General features: G+C 53.7%; 5 protein-coding genes across 5 annotated transcripts; 3 read left to right on the top strand and 2 right to left on the bottom strand.

Annotated features, from left to right (window-relative positions):
- Positions 1-433: 433 nt before the first annotated feature.
- Positions 434-829, bottom strand: CTAM01_03366 (uncharacterized protein; the record flags this gene model as incomplete). Its single annotated transcript, XM_060519402.1, has 1 exon — positions 434-829. The coding sequence occupies one exon, from the start codon at positions 827-829 to the stop codon at positions 434-436; it is 396 nt and encodes a 131-aa protein (XP_060385608.1).
- A 5,649-nt stretch (positions 830-6,478) lies between these two features.
- On the bottom strand, positions 6,479-8,558 carry CTAM01_03365 (KH domain-containing protein; the record flags this gene model as incomplete). Its single annotated transcript, XM_060519401.1, has 4 exons — positions 6,479-6,591; positions 6,647-6,812; positions 6,869-8,340; positions 8,414-8,558. Coding segments are annotated over 4 exons (1,896 nt in total), but the record flags the coding sequence as incomplete, so codon positions are not given.
- Positions 8,559-10,405: 1,847 nt separating this feature from the next.
- Positions 10,406-10,834, top strand: CTAM01_03364 (uncharacterized protein; the record flags this gene model as incomplete). Its single annotated transcript, XM_060519400.1, has 1 exon — positions 10,406-10,834. A coding segment is annotated over one exon (429 nt), but the record flags the coding sequence as incomplete, so codon positions are not given.
- A 1,260-nt stretch (positions 10,835-12,094) lies between these two features.
- CTAM01_03363 (plasma membrane fusion protein PRM1) lies at positions 12,095-14,287 on the top strand (the record flags this gene model as incomplete). Its single annotated transcript, XM_060519399.1, has 1 exon — positions 12,095-14,287. One exon carries the CDS (start codon positions 12,095-12,097, stop codon positions 14,285-14,287), a length of 2,193 nt encoding a protein of 730 aa, XP_060385605.1.
- Positions 14,288-16,254: 1,967 nt separating this feature from the next.
- Positions 16,255-18,753, top strand: CTAM01_03362 (tryptophan synthase; the record flags this gene model as incomplete). The annotated part of the gene is made up of 5 exons (XM_060519398.1): positions 16,255-16,302; positions 16,479-16,566; positions 16,628-16,698; positions 16,761-16,993; positions 17,058-18,753. The coding sequence occupies 5 exons, from the start codon at positions 16,255-16,257 to the stop codon at positions 18,751-18,753; spliced, it is 2,136 nt and encodes a 711-aa protein (XP_060385604.1).
- Positions 18,754-19,027: the final 274 nt, after the last annotated feature.

Here is a 19,027-nt window from a genome sequence, read left to right as displayed (position 1 = left end):
CACGCCACTAACGTAGGTAAAAGGTAGACTAGGGTATCTCTCCTCTCCCTCAGGAATGCAGCGGAGAGTCCGCCGCAGGCCTGCCACACACACCTGTGACCTTGAAGCCCAGTGTGCCCGCCCAAAAATAACATTATTGCCTGCCCTTTTGTCCTGATCGTCGTCGTATGCGTCATGTGCCTGTGATGTTGCTGATGTGGTTCCAATCGATTGATGCCAATGCCAATCCCACATGTGCGCGCAACACCATCGCGTCCGGTGGTATCCCGAGTCCTGAAGCCCCCAATGCCATTATGTGTGTATTCCTTGTCGAACACCAAACGCCTCGCCAGGAGAGTAGAGAGAGAGGGAAAAGGAAGAGATGGACAAACATCCTCCCCAAAGTTCGAACCGTGTCATAACTCCATCATTATCGCAAGCTTCGTTGAGCTTTTCACGTCCTCGCCTTCTTCTTCTTCCTTCCCTCCCCTTCGTCCCGGCCCCTCTTGCTCGAGCCGGGTTGGGGTATTGACGCCGATGACGACGATCCTGCTGCTGTGTATGCTGCTGATGACGGGTGTTGGTATTGCTGATACTGTTGATATTGATGATGATACTGCTGAAAATCCTGCTCACCAAAGTCCATACCGGCAACGCCTTCGTCCTCGCCGGCGCAGGCGTCGCATTCCTGGTCAAAGGCGTGTGTCTCGACATCAACGCCACGCCGACACGAGCCGAATTTGTCGGCGTTCTTGGCCTCGAGGCACGATAGCTGCTGGGAGAGGTCGGCCCAGGTGAGGGATTCGTTGCAGCGGGTGCAGGTGCCCGCGAAGAGCACGAGGCGGCACATTGTGTGTGTGTGTATGTGTTTCTTTTGTGTTCTCTTTTGAGGCGGGAGGTGATTGAGGCGCTGTTTGGAGGGAGCTGTGAGTAGGACTGGGTACGAGGTCGAGAGGGGAAGAAGTGGCAGTGTGGTTTTTCGAGTTCCCCCAAGCCCCAAAGTGATCCCTGGGCGAATGAGTTTGTTTTGCGAGTGTTCAATCAGGTAGGTAGGACAAGGGGAAAACGACAAAGAAGGATTTATGCTTGTTTATCGACCGTTTGGAAGTTGAATCCGCAATGACCTAACGAGGGGGTAAACAAGGTCTTTCGAGAGTAAGAGAAATAAGAATTAGTCGGACACGGTTCGAGGAGAAGGAAAGAATGTTGAACGGCAGAAGAAGGATGAACTAAAATCAATCGTCGACGGATGGGCAGCCACAAGCTTTCAGAGGATCGACACGGGGGGGCCCTAGCACATCTCGATAGAAAAACGCGACCTGGAGCTTGACGGGTTGTGTTGACACACTGACAGGTACGGATACACCAGGACAGAATCATAAAGGGGGGGTAGGGGTGTGTGTGAGGGGGGTGAGGGGCCGACGGGTAGAGAAGTCTGAGAGACAGACAGAATCAGAGACAGGGAGTTCGGAGAGGAAGCGAGAAGAGCTCATGCAGCCCAAGCCCTCTCCCGGAAGTGAACTTGAGAAGAAGAAACGAGGTTCAAGGGGAAGAACGACGAAGAGAGTGAAAAAAGCAACAATCATAGATGAGCAGGAAGCGCCCTCTCTCTTAGAATCTCTGGCTGCCAGCCTGCCATCCACCATGCAGCTCGCCAACAGCCAACCGTCTTGCAGTAGACTATATGCAGGATGCGGCTTAGCCTCGCCCTTGCGCCGCCGCTTAGCTGCACATCAAGACGCGAGACGAGAAAGAAAGTGAGAAGCGAGCTGCATTCGCTGTTGGCTGTCGAGTTGAGTATCCTGCTTGTTTCTCTCTCTCTGTCATGACTGTTCTGTCTACGCAGTATGCCATGCCATGCCATGCCCATGTCCATGCCCCTCTCCCCGTCTATCCGTGTGTGTGTATGTGTGTGTATGTGTGTGTATGTGTGTGAGAGTGCTCCAATTCTTCTGCACACCCACCCCAGCACATCCACTCGCGGCCCGCGGCACTCTGCCGGGGAACACAGACAGGCCTTCCCATCGTGAGGAACGATGCCCTGTGGAGTTGATGTATGTATGTAAGAAAAAAGGCCTTTGGCGGCCACGCTTCATAGGATCACGAAAAGGAGGGGTGGGACGGGAACGGGGGTAGAGCGAGGCGAGAGGGAAGAGGGCATCTTGCCCCGAGACATTTCTTGCAGTGACATTCCAGGCACCCAAATTCTGTTCAGCGTGTGTAACTTTTCTTCTCTGTGGAGATGAGGTGATTTGAACGGAAATGGCTTTTCTTGTTGTTTCCAACGGCGCTGAGACACTGCGCCGAGCCTTTTCCCTTTGGCCTCTGCGTACGTAGCACGACTTTCGCCAGTACAATACACAACTTGTACGGAAGATCCAAGAGAAGAGTAGGCACGGGATATCTTCCACCATTGACGCTTCAGAGTCGAAGATCGAGAGTCAGAAAGAGGTGTGCGGGAGGCACGGGAGACACACGGCGCAAAAACAAGCTTTGAGATGGGATTGTCTTAGGGCCGGGCGAGAGAGGCAGAGCATGGATCGCGAAGCGAGCAATGCAACATGCCCCTTTCAGGATAGCTCCGGGATCAAGCTCCCTTGCAAACGGCAGACCTCAAGTTGTCCCCTCCCGAGTCCCGCATTCCGCTTTCTCTGTCTCTGAGTGTCTCTGAGAGTCTCTCGCGGGGATCAGCAGTTATGTGTCAGTCTGCTCTCTCTAAGGGAACAAACCCCTCGATCGTCTGGCCTTATGGTCCAAGATAGCTATCGCGATAGTTTCGAAATGCTGTTACATTCAACACAGCCTCATGCCACAGTGCTACCCAAAATGCTCCCCCATATTCTCCCACTCTTGCCCCCTCATGACCCCCCAAAAGTCATCCTGCATTGCAACCTTGGATCGGCACATGCAAGGCCAGATAAGGCAGACGGTTCGAAGGGAGCACACAGTCCGACAATCCGCCTTCCGTAGAACAACATGCGGGCACGGGAGCACGTACATCCGCACGCCTTTTCTGCTCGAAGAGCCCGTTTTCTCTCCCACGCTCGCTGGCTCGAACGGCCTAGACCCTTGACCTATTCTGAACCAACGACGCTGTTCAGCGTCCGTTAACAAACTTTCCCAGAAAGTTGACTCGGGTACACCAACCTGAGGACCTCGTGCTCGTGCGCCTCTTTCTTTCCTTTCCCCGTTGTTTACGGAGAAGTTAGAGTGGTCCTTTCGGTTTAGGCCGTCGCCCATCCGTCACTGAGCGCCTGTTACGGCCGGCCGGTGGGATGACAATATCCGAACAGAACAGGAGTGACACCACATATCCTGACCTACCGACGGATACCGGTACATCTTTCAGAGGCCATGAACGAATCGGCTTCTGACAGACGGCAGAGTCGGGGACTCGACCAATGCGGGGGGAAGGGAGAAACGCAGTCTCTTGCGCATCCCTCGTCCTCCCCTGCACGGCATGTCGGTTCATCACGTCTCTCTGTTCCCACACCAACCTTAACCTTACTTACACTCCTCGCTCTCGCTAATTCATATCAGTCAGACATTGACAGGTAGGTAGGCGACGCATGTAAGAAGGGCGGTTGTGAGTTGAGGTGTGCGTACGGGCGACCACACACGCATACACGTCCCTGCCCGACAAATGTCTCGCGTGAGATTTGCATCGAAGCACAGCTAAACTCTTGCCTGTCTCGCCCGTGATAAAATAAAATAAAACCAAAGTTTTGTCAAATCGCCTGGCAGTTTCTTGGCGTGGTGTCGGAGATATTTCCCGCCGCGCAGAACTTTCGGCTCGCTCGTCCTTCCGCACGCGTCGGCTGTGCAGATCGCAAGCACCAGTGGTTTTTGATTTCCAGATGAACCGTTTAGAAAGCTTACACACCAACAACCAAATGGAACCTTATCGCCAAAGAGATTCAACAGGGAGATTCAACAGGAAGATTGGGATAGGGTGAGAAAAAGGACAGAGCACACGGCGCAGCACAGACATGAAGCTCGCAAGGACATTTCACGTGCATCCAGACAAGCAGACATATGAGTCTAAGAGAGATAAAGCTCACGTACATCAACCATGCACATGCACCCGCACAGGCGAGAATATCTACACTTTATCTCACCTTACTTTCACACTTGCCCATCACCCAAAACACCTGCGAGATGGAAATCAAAACTTCAGTCCATATACCGCAATAGTCAACTTGCAGCAAGATTTCTGAAAAGCAAATCTCAAGCCTGATGTTTCCCGCAGTCCGCATCAGGGCCGATAAGCGAGAGGGAAAAAAAACATGTCTGTTCGATGACACCACGATTTCGAAGGACCCTTTTTCCCCCCTTGCCTCACACAAGTCTCTCTGTTTCTGAGGCTCTCCCACACAAAGTGCCATTAAACGGCGAAGATCAATCAAAGTTTGCTGTCTGCCACGCCACGCCACGGATACTACATACCACACTCGCTCGCGGCTCAGTCCGGCACAGGCTCCTACAGATAATGATGAGCATGCAAGAATCTCTGCCGCGAATATCGGCCCTGGTCTAGGCCACGGGCTTAACATGACCGTCCATCGTCTACTGGCCACCAGTCCACCCCGAATGTAGTGTTACAACGCCGGTCGCATCAGCCTGGATTATTATTGACAATGACTGATGATGATCATTCTTCACCTTCCCCTGCTCTCTTCTCTCCTGCTGATCCGGCTTTAATTGCTTGTGACAGTCACATCAGTCATGAAACCAAGAGGTAGGCAGAGAAGATGCGGATGATGTATGACACTAGAGGTAGAGAGGGCGAAAGAATTTCATGAAACGAAGATTCCACGATCATGGGAGGTCATTCTCACACATCACTTACAGTCCCTCAACCGCTCTCCAAAGCCATCTGCTTTACAATCAATCCATCAATCTACGTACACAACACATCGATACATCATCACTATAGTCCAAATCTCATCTGTACCTTGCAAAATTGAATGACTTGGTCTGATCCCCAATCACGTCTTCCCATCTCCATGCAAACATCTCCATCCTCATCCCCATGTAACATTTGAAGAGTCCAAATCATTCACCCTCTTTATCATGTGAAGATGACTACAACTGCCTCACTCACTCAAACCTGGCTGATCTGGGCCTGCATCACCTTACCTAAGAAAAAACAAGGTTTCCCCCATGCCGCCATCTTACCCCGTCACGTCTCGGGAGGCACAGCTTCCTACACATCCGGGGCGACCACAGCGCCAGTCCCTCAGCACGTGGCATCACGGATGTTGCTTATCTTGTACCTATTTTCAAACTTGTTTGTTGTGCACTCAACACTACGTTCACTCTGTTTCGACGACAGTGTCCTGCTAAAGAGACGTTTCCGGATCATACGTACATTTGTCATGAGTTGTCAAACAGGTTTGTTCATTGGAGCTGAGGTGTGAAGAAATGTTCCCTTGAGAACGCGAGTGAAGAAGATCGCATGCGATTTACAAAGAATTTTTTGCTCTAGGACTCACACATCACATGTGTCTAACAAGGTCGAGAAAATTCATTTGACTCGGAATTAACTATTATACAGAGTGCGCTTTTTCTTTTTGTTTTCCCTTTGCCTATTTCGCGTCCCTAGTTGCGCTTCATCCACCGGAAAGCAAAGAAAATTGGGAATCAATTTTGCATATCGCATGAAAAGATGCCGGTCAGGCATTGTACCCACGAAGACTGAGAAGGGAAGATGGACTATACGATAGAACCCGTGGAAGCGAGCTTTACTCGGGAAAATGTGATCGTGCATCCACGGAAAGATTTAGTCGAGAACCATGCAGATGAGGTGGAGGCGGATGCCATTCCTAGAGGCAGAGTATGTCCTCAGGCGAACCACACCCGAGTAGTGCCCTGCAGCTGCATCATGACAGCAGGCAAGAGTCTCAAAAGTTCATCATGGCCACTCTTGCAAATGTTCCACGAGGTAGTAGGTGCCAAAGTTGTCAAGTCCAGGAATGCTCGCAAGACCTAGCAAAAAGGTGTCCTTGCCGTCACATAGGCGTCAGGAGCGTGCATCATGGAGAATGTGGAGTAAGTCCATGTTGCAGAGCAGCATTGAGCACCATGTCCATGTCAAGAGTCGAATCCAGTTCATGACAGTCAAGGATCATGTGCAAGCGAGAACGTGCCATCATCATCGTCAAATGCCAGGTTCAGTGCATCGAGATATCAGCGCGCTTAAGCAAAGCCAGAGGCAGCTTGCCTAGCTCTTCCGTGGGTGGTCCTCTCCCCCAATTCGTGATTTTGTCCAAAGAAAACAAGGTGGGCGCTGTGCTGTTGCAAGTCCAGCGGGATAAGAAGGTATCAGTCGTTGAATGGTTCGTAAATGCGCGCTGCCATGAGCCTCCATAGTCAACGTGCATGTGCGGTGCTTCAGTATACGTAATGCGAAAAGAGGCATCAAGTCGAGGTCCAAGGCAAGTGATCAATCACATCACACAAGCATGTCCCCTACCGGAAAGGGTGCATGCAAAAACCTCTATGAGGCTCCAGGAGGCGCTGCACCGGGCTGACCGGCCGCACCGCCGCCTTGTTGTTGCTGATAAACGAGGGACTGGTACCAGAGGGCAAGGTAGTTCTGGTATCCACCATCTACAGAATGTTAGTATACGATACCAGTTGCTCGCCGTGTCATTGATAGACTTACATTGCGCATATGGGTCGGCTCCGTCGGCTCCAGCGGGAGCTTGAGTAGCTGGTGGGTTAGCAGATCCTGATGCTGATGGGTTAGATCCCTGTTGAGAGTAGCTTCTATCATAGTCTTGGTTTTGACGACCGCGACCACCGCCACCGCCTCCAGAGTTCTTCTGGCGCTGTTGTCATGTTAGTTACAGTTGGATATACGGTAGAATCGAGGCCTGTCACTTACCACTGCGTCAACCTTTTCTTCAATCGCCTGCTTGGCTCTGGCGATACTATCGCGCGAGCCGATAAGGGCAATCTCGCGCTGAACCTCGCCTGGACCGGAGGACTGGGCAACATTGATCTTGCAACCAGTGCCGTTCTGCATATCACGGATGGTCTCGCCGCCCTTGCCAATAATCATACCCACAGCCTCGGATGGGACGTAGATGGCGTCGTTGATCTTGTCACCGCTGCCGCCGCCCGCTCCACCCATGGGCGCAGAGTCTCTCTGATGACCACCACCGTCGTGTCTCTGGGGCTTCTTGGTGGGGGCTGCAGGTTGGCCCTCGTTTCGGCTGTCGCTATCCACAATCTCCATGATCAGATCCTTGGCTTGGGCAGCTGATTCACGAGAGCCGATGAGGTTGACAGGTCGAAGTCCATTGACACTCTTGGATTCACCAACAATATTGATGTGGCAGCCAGACCGCTCCTGCAAATCGCGAATGGTCTCGCCACCGCGACCGATGATCAGGCCCACGGTTCTATCGGGTACCATAATCTGCATGCAGTCCTCGCCGTCGCGAAGAGCTGCAGCTCCGGCTCCGGCAGCGGCGGCAGCGGCGGCAGCGTTTGCTCCAGGTGGTCCGCCGCGGTGGTCGCGAGGTGGGGGTCCCTTGGGGTTCGCAGCGCCACGGTTGATGGCGCCCATGCCACTATCGTCGATAATGCGGTTGATGGCCTCCTTGACTTCACTGCGCTGTGCCCTGGGACCACTGATCTTGCACTGGCGGAAAGGACCATTATCGCTGGAGGGGAGGAACTGCACCCGACAATTGGACTCTGACTCGATGCGACGAAGGTTTTCGCCTTGTCTACCGATAATGAGACCAACAAGGCTCGACTCAATCTGAATTGTCTCGGCGTTGTCGTCACCACCGCCACTTCCTCTCAGCGGAGATCGCTCTCTGCCGTTAGAGTTGCGAGGAGAGAAAGTGCGACCACGCGGGCCAGGGCTGTAGGATCGCTCGCGGTGACCATAGTCTCGTGGAGCAGGGCGATCGTCCCGGCGCTCGTCTCTGTAGGGGTTGAAGTTGTCGCGGAACTGGTCGCGACGGTTGGAAGGAGAGCGCGACCGCGAGGATCGGCCGTAGGCTCGAGAATCCTGGCCGCGGGGGGCTTCGTTGGAGTAGACGAGGGGTCGGTCGTAGGATGCCACGCCCTTCTCAGCAGCGAAGGCCTTGGCTTGCGCGATGGCATCGGCGATGCTGACTGTGCCAGAGTTGACGGGTCGGATAGAGCTAAGATCCAGACTGCCGCTGGATGTAGGCTGGGGGAGTCCCGGGTAGCCACCGCCGCCGCCATACGGGGGCGCGTTCTGCTGGGGCATCGGGGGGTAGGAAGGAGGCGGCTGGCCACCGGGAGGAGGAGGATAGCTAGGCGGCATGCCGGGCTGTCCTTGGGTCGGCGTCGAAGATGTGCCTCTTTGTGCTGCGCCTGAATGAATAAATGCGATCAGTCTGTGTTCGAGGGTGCAGAAACAGATTCGTGTCGTGTCTCGGGTACCTACCTAGGGCAGCGAGGATGGAGGAGATGTCACGAGGTGGTTCGGCCATTGTGGCTGTCGCGTATGCAAAATGCAGGGCGCGATCAAAGGTCAGATTGTGACTTGTCAAAGAAGAGAAAAGAGTGTCTGATCGTGTCGGAGGGCTGAAGACTTTTTGCGCGCAAGAGGAATTTTCAGCGCGGCCTAGAAATGAGTCGGGTTGATTCCGAGAGTGGGTTTGATCAGGTGACAAGGATGTGTGTCAATGCCAGCAATCACAAAATGAGGTCGCAAATCGGTCTCTGGACAATCACGGCCTTGAATTAAGGTGAGTCGCGAAGGATTCTCAGGTGTTGTCAGCTTGTCAAGATGTGCTAGGGCAAGCCGTGGTGGCACTGGTAGGAGATGTGATAGCGAGGTTTGAGTTTGGCGAGACCGCCTGCCGAAAACAGATTGCTCCTTGCTACGCAGCGTGGGTTGAGCTGTGAATATGATGCGCAAGGTCGGACAGGGGCAGGAGGCTGGAAAGTGGCATGGATCCTGTGAAAAATGGGCGTGTCGGAATTTTGTTCTTCCTGTGCTTGACCGTGCTTAACCTGGAAGGCACGTCGGGCAGGTCCAAGTCGGGTCTGGGCCCATCACAGTCCAAGCACGTGACACTGGGATGGAAAGTTGGACTTGGGTCCGCAATTGTGGCACAGGCAAGCACTGCAGGTCAAGCCACTCTTCACAGTTCTCTGGAGAAGGTATGTCGTCACCGTAGAAGGTTGGAAGCCATGGGTGACTGCGCATCTGACGTGCAATCTTACCAGCCAACAAGACGGTGCTAGGATGACTGAGACTGGGGAGTCTCGTACAGAGAGTTTTCAGGTGAGTTTGCAAAAATGCATACTAAAGTGACTGGCTCAAGGCGCAGCTGAAGCAAGTCATGTCAATGCAATGCCAGACAGTTGGACGAAGCCGACTGACTTGTTGCAGCAATTATCAATAATGATGCAGTTCACTGTTAGACTGCAACAAACTTTACACACAACTCGTGTAATAACATGGTAGACTGAATGAGGAAGGCCCACGATATATTATACACGGACCTGACCGTGAATGATTCTCTCATTTGGAGGGACAGATGCTTTCTGGGCCAAAAACCGCAAGCGCGGGCCTCATGGTTGGCAGCCATGAATTCTGTAGCGAAGCGCCCATCGTCGCAGAGCGCGGGCCACCGTCGGCCAATCAATCCTTGCCAGCGTCAAGACTTGAGACGACCCCACAGAAAGAAGGAAGGAGTGACAGAGCGTGGGAGCTTGGATGCACAGGGCAAGTGCGAACTTCTTGTTTAGTGGAGCCACTGCCAATTGCCGCAACACTCCAAGTTCCATGGACTTCCCTTAATGGTACCTGAATGATCTTGCGAGGAAGGGGCAATGGCACAGAAATGCGACTTGGAAGGCGACCTCAATGACCAATCTCACCCTCACCATCTCTGACTGCGCCTGCGCCTCTCGTCGGCAAGAGGGGGCCAACTTCGGAAAAGTCAGGAAAGAAGCAGTGGAGGCCATCCTACGTTGCGTTCCTTCCTTGCCTTCTTGCCTTCCAACTCTTCTTCTTATCTGTGCCTGAAGTGAATGACCAGCCAATGCCATTAAACGAACATTCCTGGGATGCCACGATTTGTGGGATTTCGACAAGCTTTTCCTACCGTCTGACCAAGATCAGCCTCCAAAAGACCGTTCCTGTCGTAAACCGGTTTTTAGCATTCCGCGGTGGTCGGTGGCAAAGGCTTGGCATCGATCATTGCTTGTTGCTCAGCAAGGACCCCAAGGACAGACGACGAGCAACGACCAGTCACGAATCACAACACCAAAAAACCCATCTAGGGTCCATATCCACTCTTTTACCATTATCCTATCCAATTCCCGGCCATTCTTGCCATATGCTTACAAGGATTAGACGTTAGCGGCGAGAGCCGAACTGCTCTTTTCTCACGACGATTGGACAAAGTGTTTGGCAATACCTCCAGGGATCCCCTGCTGGCGCCAGCCATCCGCCGTCTCTTTTCGTCTGCTGGCTGACGATCTTTGCTCTGTTCCTGCTTCGCTCGCTGCGGTCCCTCACATCCTCTCCCCGGTCACCGTGACCCTTCGTGCAGTTTCCGAGAGAAAACCACACAAACCTCGCGACATCCCCGGATGCCTCCAGCAAATCCAGAATTGTCCAGACCAGCCTAACCAGGCCAACTCACCGTTTCTCCGCCCGCAACGGCACCAAACCCGTCCATGCCTCCTCCGCCGGGCACAGCCACCGGTAACCACCTGGTCTGCTGGCGTGACTCGCGACGGGGATGCCACTGGAGCGGCGCCGTTCACCTGGCGCCAGAACGGTACCTTATCCTTACGAGGTGGCACGGGTGGGAGGCTCTCCGCAATAATCCCCCAGTCTTGCCAATGACGTCGCAGCGCATTCTTGTCGTGACCTCTCTGGATCAATCCGAGCCTATGAGCGAGACCAGGTTGTGTTAAAATGCCTTCTATCCTCTGCGACACCCCCGGAAAGGCGACTTTTGGAAAGATGGGCACCATTCAACCGTTGCTCCGTGGTGTCCCCTTGTTCAGTGACTCAAATCTCGACTTGTATATCACTCCCGAGTTCGCCCCCATTCATGAAGCCACCAACTGTTGGCCTGATTTGAGTAGGGCTATAGCTCTTGTGATACTGCAACTCAGTTTCACTCAGCAAGTTTCAAGCAAGAGTCTCATCGTTCGATAAGACCTCATTGTAGGAGCAACGAAATTCTACCTCACAACTCCTCACTCTCGCCAAGCGATCACATATCCAGCGCTCAGCTCTCAGCTCTCACCTCACACCCAGCCCTGGCTTCGACAAGACGGATCGAGTCTATCGTAACAGGGCGTAACATCATCCGATCTAAATACGGGCAACACGACATCAAATCTCAAGAGCCCCATTCCGGCCTCCGAAAATACCGCCTTGCCTTAGCAGCGTTTGGGCAGCCGCTCATCGTGACCCCGGACGACAGATTTGGTTGGCTGAGAGCGTCCGTTGAGCGCGCTTAGAAAACGAGCCTCGCCCAGATCCCCATATCCACCCTCACCGGGTGTCGCCAAACGAAACAAAGATTTGGGCCAAGTCGAGGTAATTTCCCTTCAAGGCCACGGCCAAAGGGCCCATTGCTGGCTTTCTTTGGCATTGTGGTGTGAATCAGGTAAGCCGCCTTTGTTTTCTTTTCTCGACTTTGTTCCTATTGTTGCGCGCCTATTGCTAGGTGATCCTGTGGACCTGGCCGTGTTAGTCGGCTTCCTTTTATTATGCGTATTGCCCAGTCATTCCCATCCTCTCTGGTCTCTGTCGTCCTTCCAAGTCATCCTCGTCCTGTGTATCCATATCTTCTCCCGAAAAAAATACCCCACAATGAATGAATAGAAGCTTGTTCAGAAATCAGTGCTTGACGAGTTTCCTTTGTCGCTCTCTTTCCTTCGTCACTTTTTCCTCTTTCCCTCTTCGTGTCGAGTGATTCACCTAATTTCATCACCAAACTCCAACGATTAATTTCTCCTCGACGTCGACCGCCGTTCTATTTGCTTCATTTCTTGCATTCGCCTTTCTTCTTCGCCTTATTTTATCATTCATTTTTCTCTGCTGGCTCAGAAATACTCGCATCGGCTTCTTACATTCTTCGATAGAATCAACATGTTTTCCTCACGGAATCGCAAGGAGGAGGCGGCCTACCCGGCCGTCCCCGACTCCCTCAGGTCGGACTCGCTAGAGATGGCGGAACTTAGAAAGACGCAACAAGCGCGAGCCGACACTTCTCCCACCATAACACCATACCTTAGTCTCTCAGCTAGGCTCTCTCAGATCTGGCTGAACCGCTGGACGATCCTACTATTGCTCGTACTTCTCAGAGTCATCTTGCTCATCGCCAGCCTCAACGATAATGTCGACGACGCGAATCAAAAAGCACTCTCTGCTTGCACAAAGGTCGAAGATATTGGCAGCGCCATGGCCTCGATGCCTCACTATCTCTCTGTCGGTGTCAACGAGCTGTCGGCAAAGGGCATCGAGAAGACCCTCGACGGCATGGTTGCTGCTCTGGGTCTGATACTCACTGGTGTTCAGAATCTCATCATCTTCGTCATCAACATGATGACATCGATGTACACCTGTCTTATCACTGCCTTCATCCATGGCGGCCTTGATGTTGCCTCCGACGTTACCAAGAAGGTTACCGACGCCATGAACAAGGTGGTTGGCGACATCAGCAATACAATCGATTCTAAGGCTAAGAGCCTCTCGGATGGTATCAACAAGGCCGTGGACGCAATCGAAAACTCTGTCCTTGGTAGCGTTCTGCCCGACTTTCCCAAGGTCGACTTCTCGGGGCCTGTCAACGACCTGCGCGACATCAAGATCGACTCCAGCGGCTTCGTCAGCGACATCAACAAGCTCAACGATGACCTGCCTACCTTTGAGGAGGTTCAGAACTTGACGGCTCAGGCTATCTCGTTCCCTTTCAACCTGCTCAAGCAGACCGTCAACGACGCCTACAAGGGCTACAAGTTCGATCGATCAGTCTTCCCTGTCGCTCAGAAGCAGGCGCTGCAGTTCTGCTCGACCAACAACAACATCTCCGACTTCTTTAACAACCTCCGCGACATGATCCAGAAGGCTCGCATCATCTTCATTGTCGTTCTCTCCATCTTGGCCGTGCTGGTTATCGCACCCATGGCCTGGCTGGAGATCAGGCGCTGGAGACGCGAGCGAAAGCACGCTCAGATCATGGCCAGCCACCAGTACGACTCGATGGATGTGGTCTACATTGCTTCCCGCCCAATGACCGCTACCTGGGGTATTAAGATTGCTTCCAAGTTCAAAGGCCGTCGTCAGATCTTGGTTCGCTGGGCCATTGCGTACGCTACATCACTTCCTGCTCTATTCGTCTTGGCCCTTGCCATTGCTGGCTTCTTCTCTTGCCTGTGCCAGTACGTCCTGCTCAAGGCTGTCGAAAGAGAGGTGCCCGCCCTTGCCAACCAGGTCGGCGAATTTGCCGGCGAAGTCGTCACCTCGCTACAGGATGTCTCCAAGCAGTGGGCTGATGATGCCAACGGTGTTGTGCTATCAACGCAGAACGAGATCAATCAAGACATGCTCGGCTACGTCACCAACGCTACCTCGGCTGTCAACGACACGCTGAACACATTCACCAACACCATGACGACTGGTCTGGAGACTGTATTCAACGGTACCATCCTCATCAATCCCATCAAGGACGTTATTCGCTGTACTATTGGTCTCAAGGTCGAGGCTGTCCAGAAGGGACTAACTTGGGTCCACGATCACTCGCAGATCTCGTTCCCTCTTTTCGACAACGACACATTCAGCCTCGGGGCTCAAGAGTCCATCTCGGGCGACTCAGACCTCAAGACCTTCCTATCGTCACCTTCAAGTGTGTCAACCGACGAGGTGACTGGCGCCGTGACTCATGTTACCGATATGCTTCGTCGAGGCATCATTAAGGAAGCGCTCATCTCTACCGGCATCCTTCTCGTCTACGTGATTGTCGTCCTCATCGGCATCATCCGCGCCTTGGTTGGCATGGCCATGCCCGACAAAGGCCGTGGTGAGGGCGGGTTGCGCTATACCGGCGACGACCGCCCAGCCATGAGCCCGCGAAGCCCTCCCAGATCCCATGGCAACGACTCCCGCTTTCCACAGTTCGGTAGCGATGCATCTGCCGTGGATGATGACCACTACTCGGGCATGCGAGATGAGAAGGCCCTGAAAAAGACGAGCGTGCAGAGCGGCAGGGCGCAGCCGACGGAGGGTCATCAACGACAAAGTTCGTATGGACACCTCGACACAGCATCATCAACCAAGTTTTAGCATGGTATCTACAAAGTATCGACAAGAGAAAGACCAAAAGACCAAAAAAAAACAAAAAGAAAAAGACAGAGGTTGGAGACCTTGATACCTCCGGCCTGGGCTGGACCGAACGCCGAGAGATACCCCTCATTTACGACAGGTCTGAAAGAGATAGTACGAAGAGCATGATATTCGGGCGTTGAAGCATGATTATCAGGTATACTTCAATTTTTTGATGGAACGGGAAAGGAATGGAGAGGGAATACTTCAAACAGATACCAACGGCTCAGTCGCCGCACCGTTTGTTTTCGATTCTACAACGGATCTCATTTTTGCGCTCTGATTGACACCAGTCATCAAACTTTTTCATTCTCTAGAATGAACTTTTGAGTATGCAGCAGCGTCACCGACTGCCAGAGTGTCTACTCGGTATATACTTCTAGGTAGTTCAGGATTGAATATACTGCTAGCTGCAACCAAAATACCCTATTCCGTGTTCCTTGATAGCGTAGCCGCTGCGGAGAAGTGAATGACTGATACCGGCCAGTGGCACAACCACAGCTCCGAGCGGTATTGCCGCATCTAAGGATCCGATTGTCATGATCATCGCCGGGAGTAAGCGGCGATGATAGTGACTGGCAAGTGCGGCGGCGGCGACGGCGGCGACGACAAAGACGTTGTCATCTGATCTTCTTCAATCCTAAGAGGCACCTGAACCTTCTCTGATAAAACTTCAACCGCTACCAATATCATCTGCTTCGGTGACATGTTCCGCGGTTTCTTGAGGCAGCTCCGTTGTCCTCTGACCAATATCACCATGACTTGCGGAGATGAACAGGCGTCGTGGGAAATTTGATATCTGATCAAGGAGACAAAACAGACTTTCGGGACAATTGGACCGAGTAACGGGAGCCCCCACGACAAGGCGGGATGTCACGAAAGAGCCTCATGAATGGGGGTCCCGATACGAATCTCATGGTATGGTGTCGCGTGTGTGTCACGAGGGTAAGGCACGGCGAGATTAAAATCCCATGTTTTGTTTGCCTGCCGGTGCGGGCAATGTTGGTGAAAGGTGGGGTGCGGATTGCCATGGCGGATGGCAAAGGTGGAGACTCGGGGAGTCTGGAATAACCTCTTTTGGGCATCTCCGCCCCGCCCTCCGACCGACTTTCTGGGGCGTCATCGTCCAGGGACTCCCGGCCCCACACCCGCCACTCTCTTTTGATGGGAACCGATGCCGGATGATCGGCTTGTTTGTTCATGGTTTGAGCGATCTGAGTGGTTCAGGGCCTCGGTTCAGGGTTTTTTTGGACTCCAAGATTTGCCTTTGCTGAAGTGCCTAGCATCTTCGTTTCGGTGCCTGTACGGATAGGTACCTCATGCCCTTGAGGCTCAAAGGGAGCATTCCGGGGTATCGATCGGTGTGACTGTTGCAGGCCGTCCACCTTGGCGGACGATGGGCGGGCGGTCGATATAGCAGTTGAACATGGTCATTTCCAGGGCTGCCCTGGGGGAAAACATAGATCCCAATCGCCCGGTGTTCTGCCCACTTCCATGGTATAGATACGGGGGCATTTAGGCACGGGAGAGGTGCTGAACACAGCTACAAGCAGCTGAATCGGGTGGACACAGGGCACGTCGGAGCTCCCGTCCCGTTGGGAGGTTCCTTTTTCACACCGTCCCGCCCCTTGGGCAGTGGCCGCTGCTGCTCCGACCGCAAGTTGTCCAAGGGAAACCGGCGCCCGCCCCAAGAGTCATTCCATTGCTCCTCCCCCACGTCTGAGATCATTAAGTACCTTTTTTCCCAGTTGAATTTCTTCCCCTTCGCCCCTACTTAAAACTTACTACCACCTTCAACCTTTCTCACATCTCAAGTTTTTTCTTGTGATACCAAAAAACCCCAGCGAGTCAAAAGTTGTTCTTTTACCCATATACCCCCTACCAATTGACTTTGTTGTTTCCTTCTACTCTCTATACCACTGCACAACATGGAAGGCATTCGCCAAACGTTTGCGCGCTGCAAGGCCCAAGGAAGGGTGAGTCTTTTGCCCCTCCCATGTTGCTGTGCTGCCCCTGTTGCGATCGCGGGGCTCTTCACCCCGCCGCGCCGCCGACCGCTCCCAACGACGATGGTTTTCCGGCACCGCCAAGATCTCGCAGCAACGACGGGATAGATGATCAATTGGACTGACCTGACATTGTTATGAAATAGTCTGCGCTCGTTACCTACGTCACTGCTGGTTACCCCACGCCTGAGGACACTCCTAATGTTCTGCTGGCTATGGAGAAGGGTGGCGCTGGTAAGTCCCTCCAAGAACTTTGTGCACTGGTAAAGGAACACCTCACTGACACTCTCAACAGATGTGATCGAACTCGGTGCCCCTTTCACCGACCCAATTGCCGACGGCCCGACTATCCAGACATCAAACACTGTGAGTAGTGACCAGGATGGGAACCAATTGGGTGTATGGTGAATACTGACGAGGGAAAACAGGTGGCTCTGCAACATGGCGTCACGATCGAGTCAACACTCAAGATGGTCAAGGACGCTCGCGACCAGGGCCTGAAGGCGCCTGTGATGTTGATGGGATACTACAACCCCCTTCTCAGCTATGGCGAAGAGAGACTCCTGAACGACTGCAAGACATCGGGCGTCAACGGCTTCATTATTGTCGATTTGCCTCCTGAGGAGGCCATCTCTTTCCGCAAGCTTTGCACCAAGGGAGGGTACGTTCACACACCGCCTCTAACCACCTCGGTCATCCCGTGCTGACGAACTGAAAACAAACAGACTTTCATACGTTCCCCTGATTGCTCCCGCAACCTCAGATGCCCGCATGAAGATCCTTTGCAAGCTGGCCGACTCCTTTATCTACGTCGTCTCCCGCCAGGGTGTCACCGGTGCCCTTGGCTCCATGAACGCCAACCTCCCCGACCTTGTTGCCCGCGTCAAGAAGTACAGCGGCAACAAGCCTGCTGCCGTCGGTTTCGGTGTAAGCACCCGCGACCACTTCCTCAGTGTCGCTCAGCTGGCCGACGGTGTTGTCGTCGGCTCCCAGATCATCACCACCCTCCAAAAGGCTGCCCCCGGCGAGCTCTACAACGATGTTGCAAAGTATTGCTCTTACCTCTGCGGCCGCGACTCTGATGAGACTACCCGCGAGGTTGGCATGGTCGAGGCCATGGCCGCCGCCAAGCAGCCCACCGAAGAGCCTACCGTCGACGACCGCATCACCGCCGACCAGGACAGTGAGCTTGTTGCCGAGCTCGCTGCCATGCACGGCAAGATCCCTGACCGCTTCGGCGATTTCGGCGGCCAGTACGTCCCTGAGTCTCTCATGGACTGCCTGTCTGAGCTCGAGGAGGGCTTCAACAAGATCAAGGACGACCCTTCCTTCTGGGAGGAGTACCGCTCCTACTATGAGTACATGGGCCGCCCCGGCCACCTCCACCTTGCCGAGCGCCTTACCGAGCACGCCGGCGGTGCCAACATCTGGCTGAAGCGTGAGGATCTTAACCACACCGGGTCTCACAAGATCAACAACGCCCTTGGCCAGCTGCTCCTCGCCAAGCGCCTCGGCAAGACCAAGATCATCGCCGAGACCGGTGCCGGCCAGCACGGTGTTGCGACGGCCACCGTCTGCGCCAAGTTCGGCATGGAATGCACAGTCTACATGGGTGCCGAAGACGTCCGCCGCCAGGCTCTTAATGTCTTCCGCATGAAGCTCCTCGGCGCCAAGGTTGTCGCTGTCGAGGCTGGAAGCAAGACCCTCCGTGACGCCGTCAACGAGGCCATGCGCGCCTGGGTTGTCGAGCTCGACACCACCCACTACATCATCGGTTCCGCCATTGGCCCGCATCCCTTCCCCACCATCGTCCGTACCTTCCAGTCTGTCATTGGTAACGAGACCAAGGCGCAGATGCTCGAGAAGAGAGGCAAGCTGCCCGATGCCGTCGTCGCCTGCGTTGGTGGTGGTAGTAACGCCGTCGGCATGTTCTACCCCTTTGCCAACGACCCCAGCGTCAAACTCCTCGGTGTTGAGGCCGGTGGCGACGGTATCGACACTGCCCGTCACAGTGCCACCCTTTCCGGCGGCAGCAAGGGTGTCCTGCACGGCGTCAAGACCTACATTCTCCAGGACAAGCACGGCCAGGTCGCCGAGACGCACTCCATCTCGGCCGGTCTGGATTACCCCGGTGTCGGCCCCGAGCTTAGCTCCTGGAAGGACAGCGAGCGCGCCAAGTACGTCGCCGCCACCGACGCTGAGGCCTTCATCGGTTTCCGTCTCATGAGTCAGCTGGAGGGTATCATCCCCGCGCTGGAGTCGGCGCACGGCATCTACGGTGCCATTGAGCTCGCCAAGACGATGAAGAAGGGCGAGGATATCGTCATCTGCCTGAGTGGCCGTGGTGACAAGGACGTGCAGAGCGTCGCCGACGAGCTGCCCAAGTTGGGCCCCAAGATTGGCTGGGACCTGCGCTTCTAGACATGGGGAGCAACGATTAAGGGGCGGAACGGAATTTACGAATGGCATATCACACATTGCAGGGCGTATGAGGCGAAACTTGCACTTTTCACGGCTTGTGGTTTCAAAATATGGAAAGCGGTTTTTGTAGACACAAACAAGAAAAGGGGGCTCATCTTCTAGACTTGAGATCCTCTAAAAAGTAGTTTGATGACATGAGAATTTTTGTACATATGATACAATGACTTTTTTTTCTCTCCCGAAGCATACACTCTCTCTTCCTTTAACAAGTGAC

This window comes from Colletotrichum tamarilloi (genome assembly GCF_030869305.1).
Source record: "Colletotrichum tamarilloi strain Tom-12 chromosome Unknown Scaffold_8.1, whole genome shotgun sequence".
Lineage (NCBI taxonomy): Eukaryota > Fungi > Ascomycota > Sordariomycetes > Glomerellales > Glomerellaceae > Colletotrichum > Colletotrichum tamarilloi.
The sequence above is the reverse complement of the archived record's forward strand: the minus strand, read 5'-3'. Positions and strand labels throughout refer to the sequence as shown.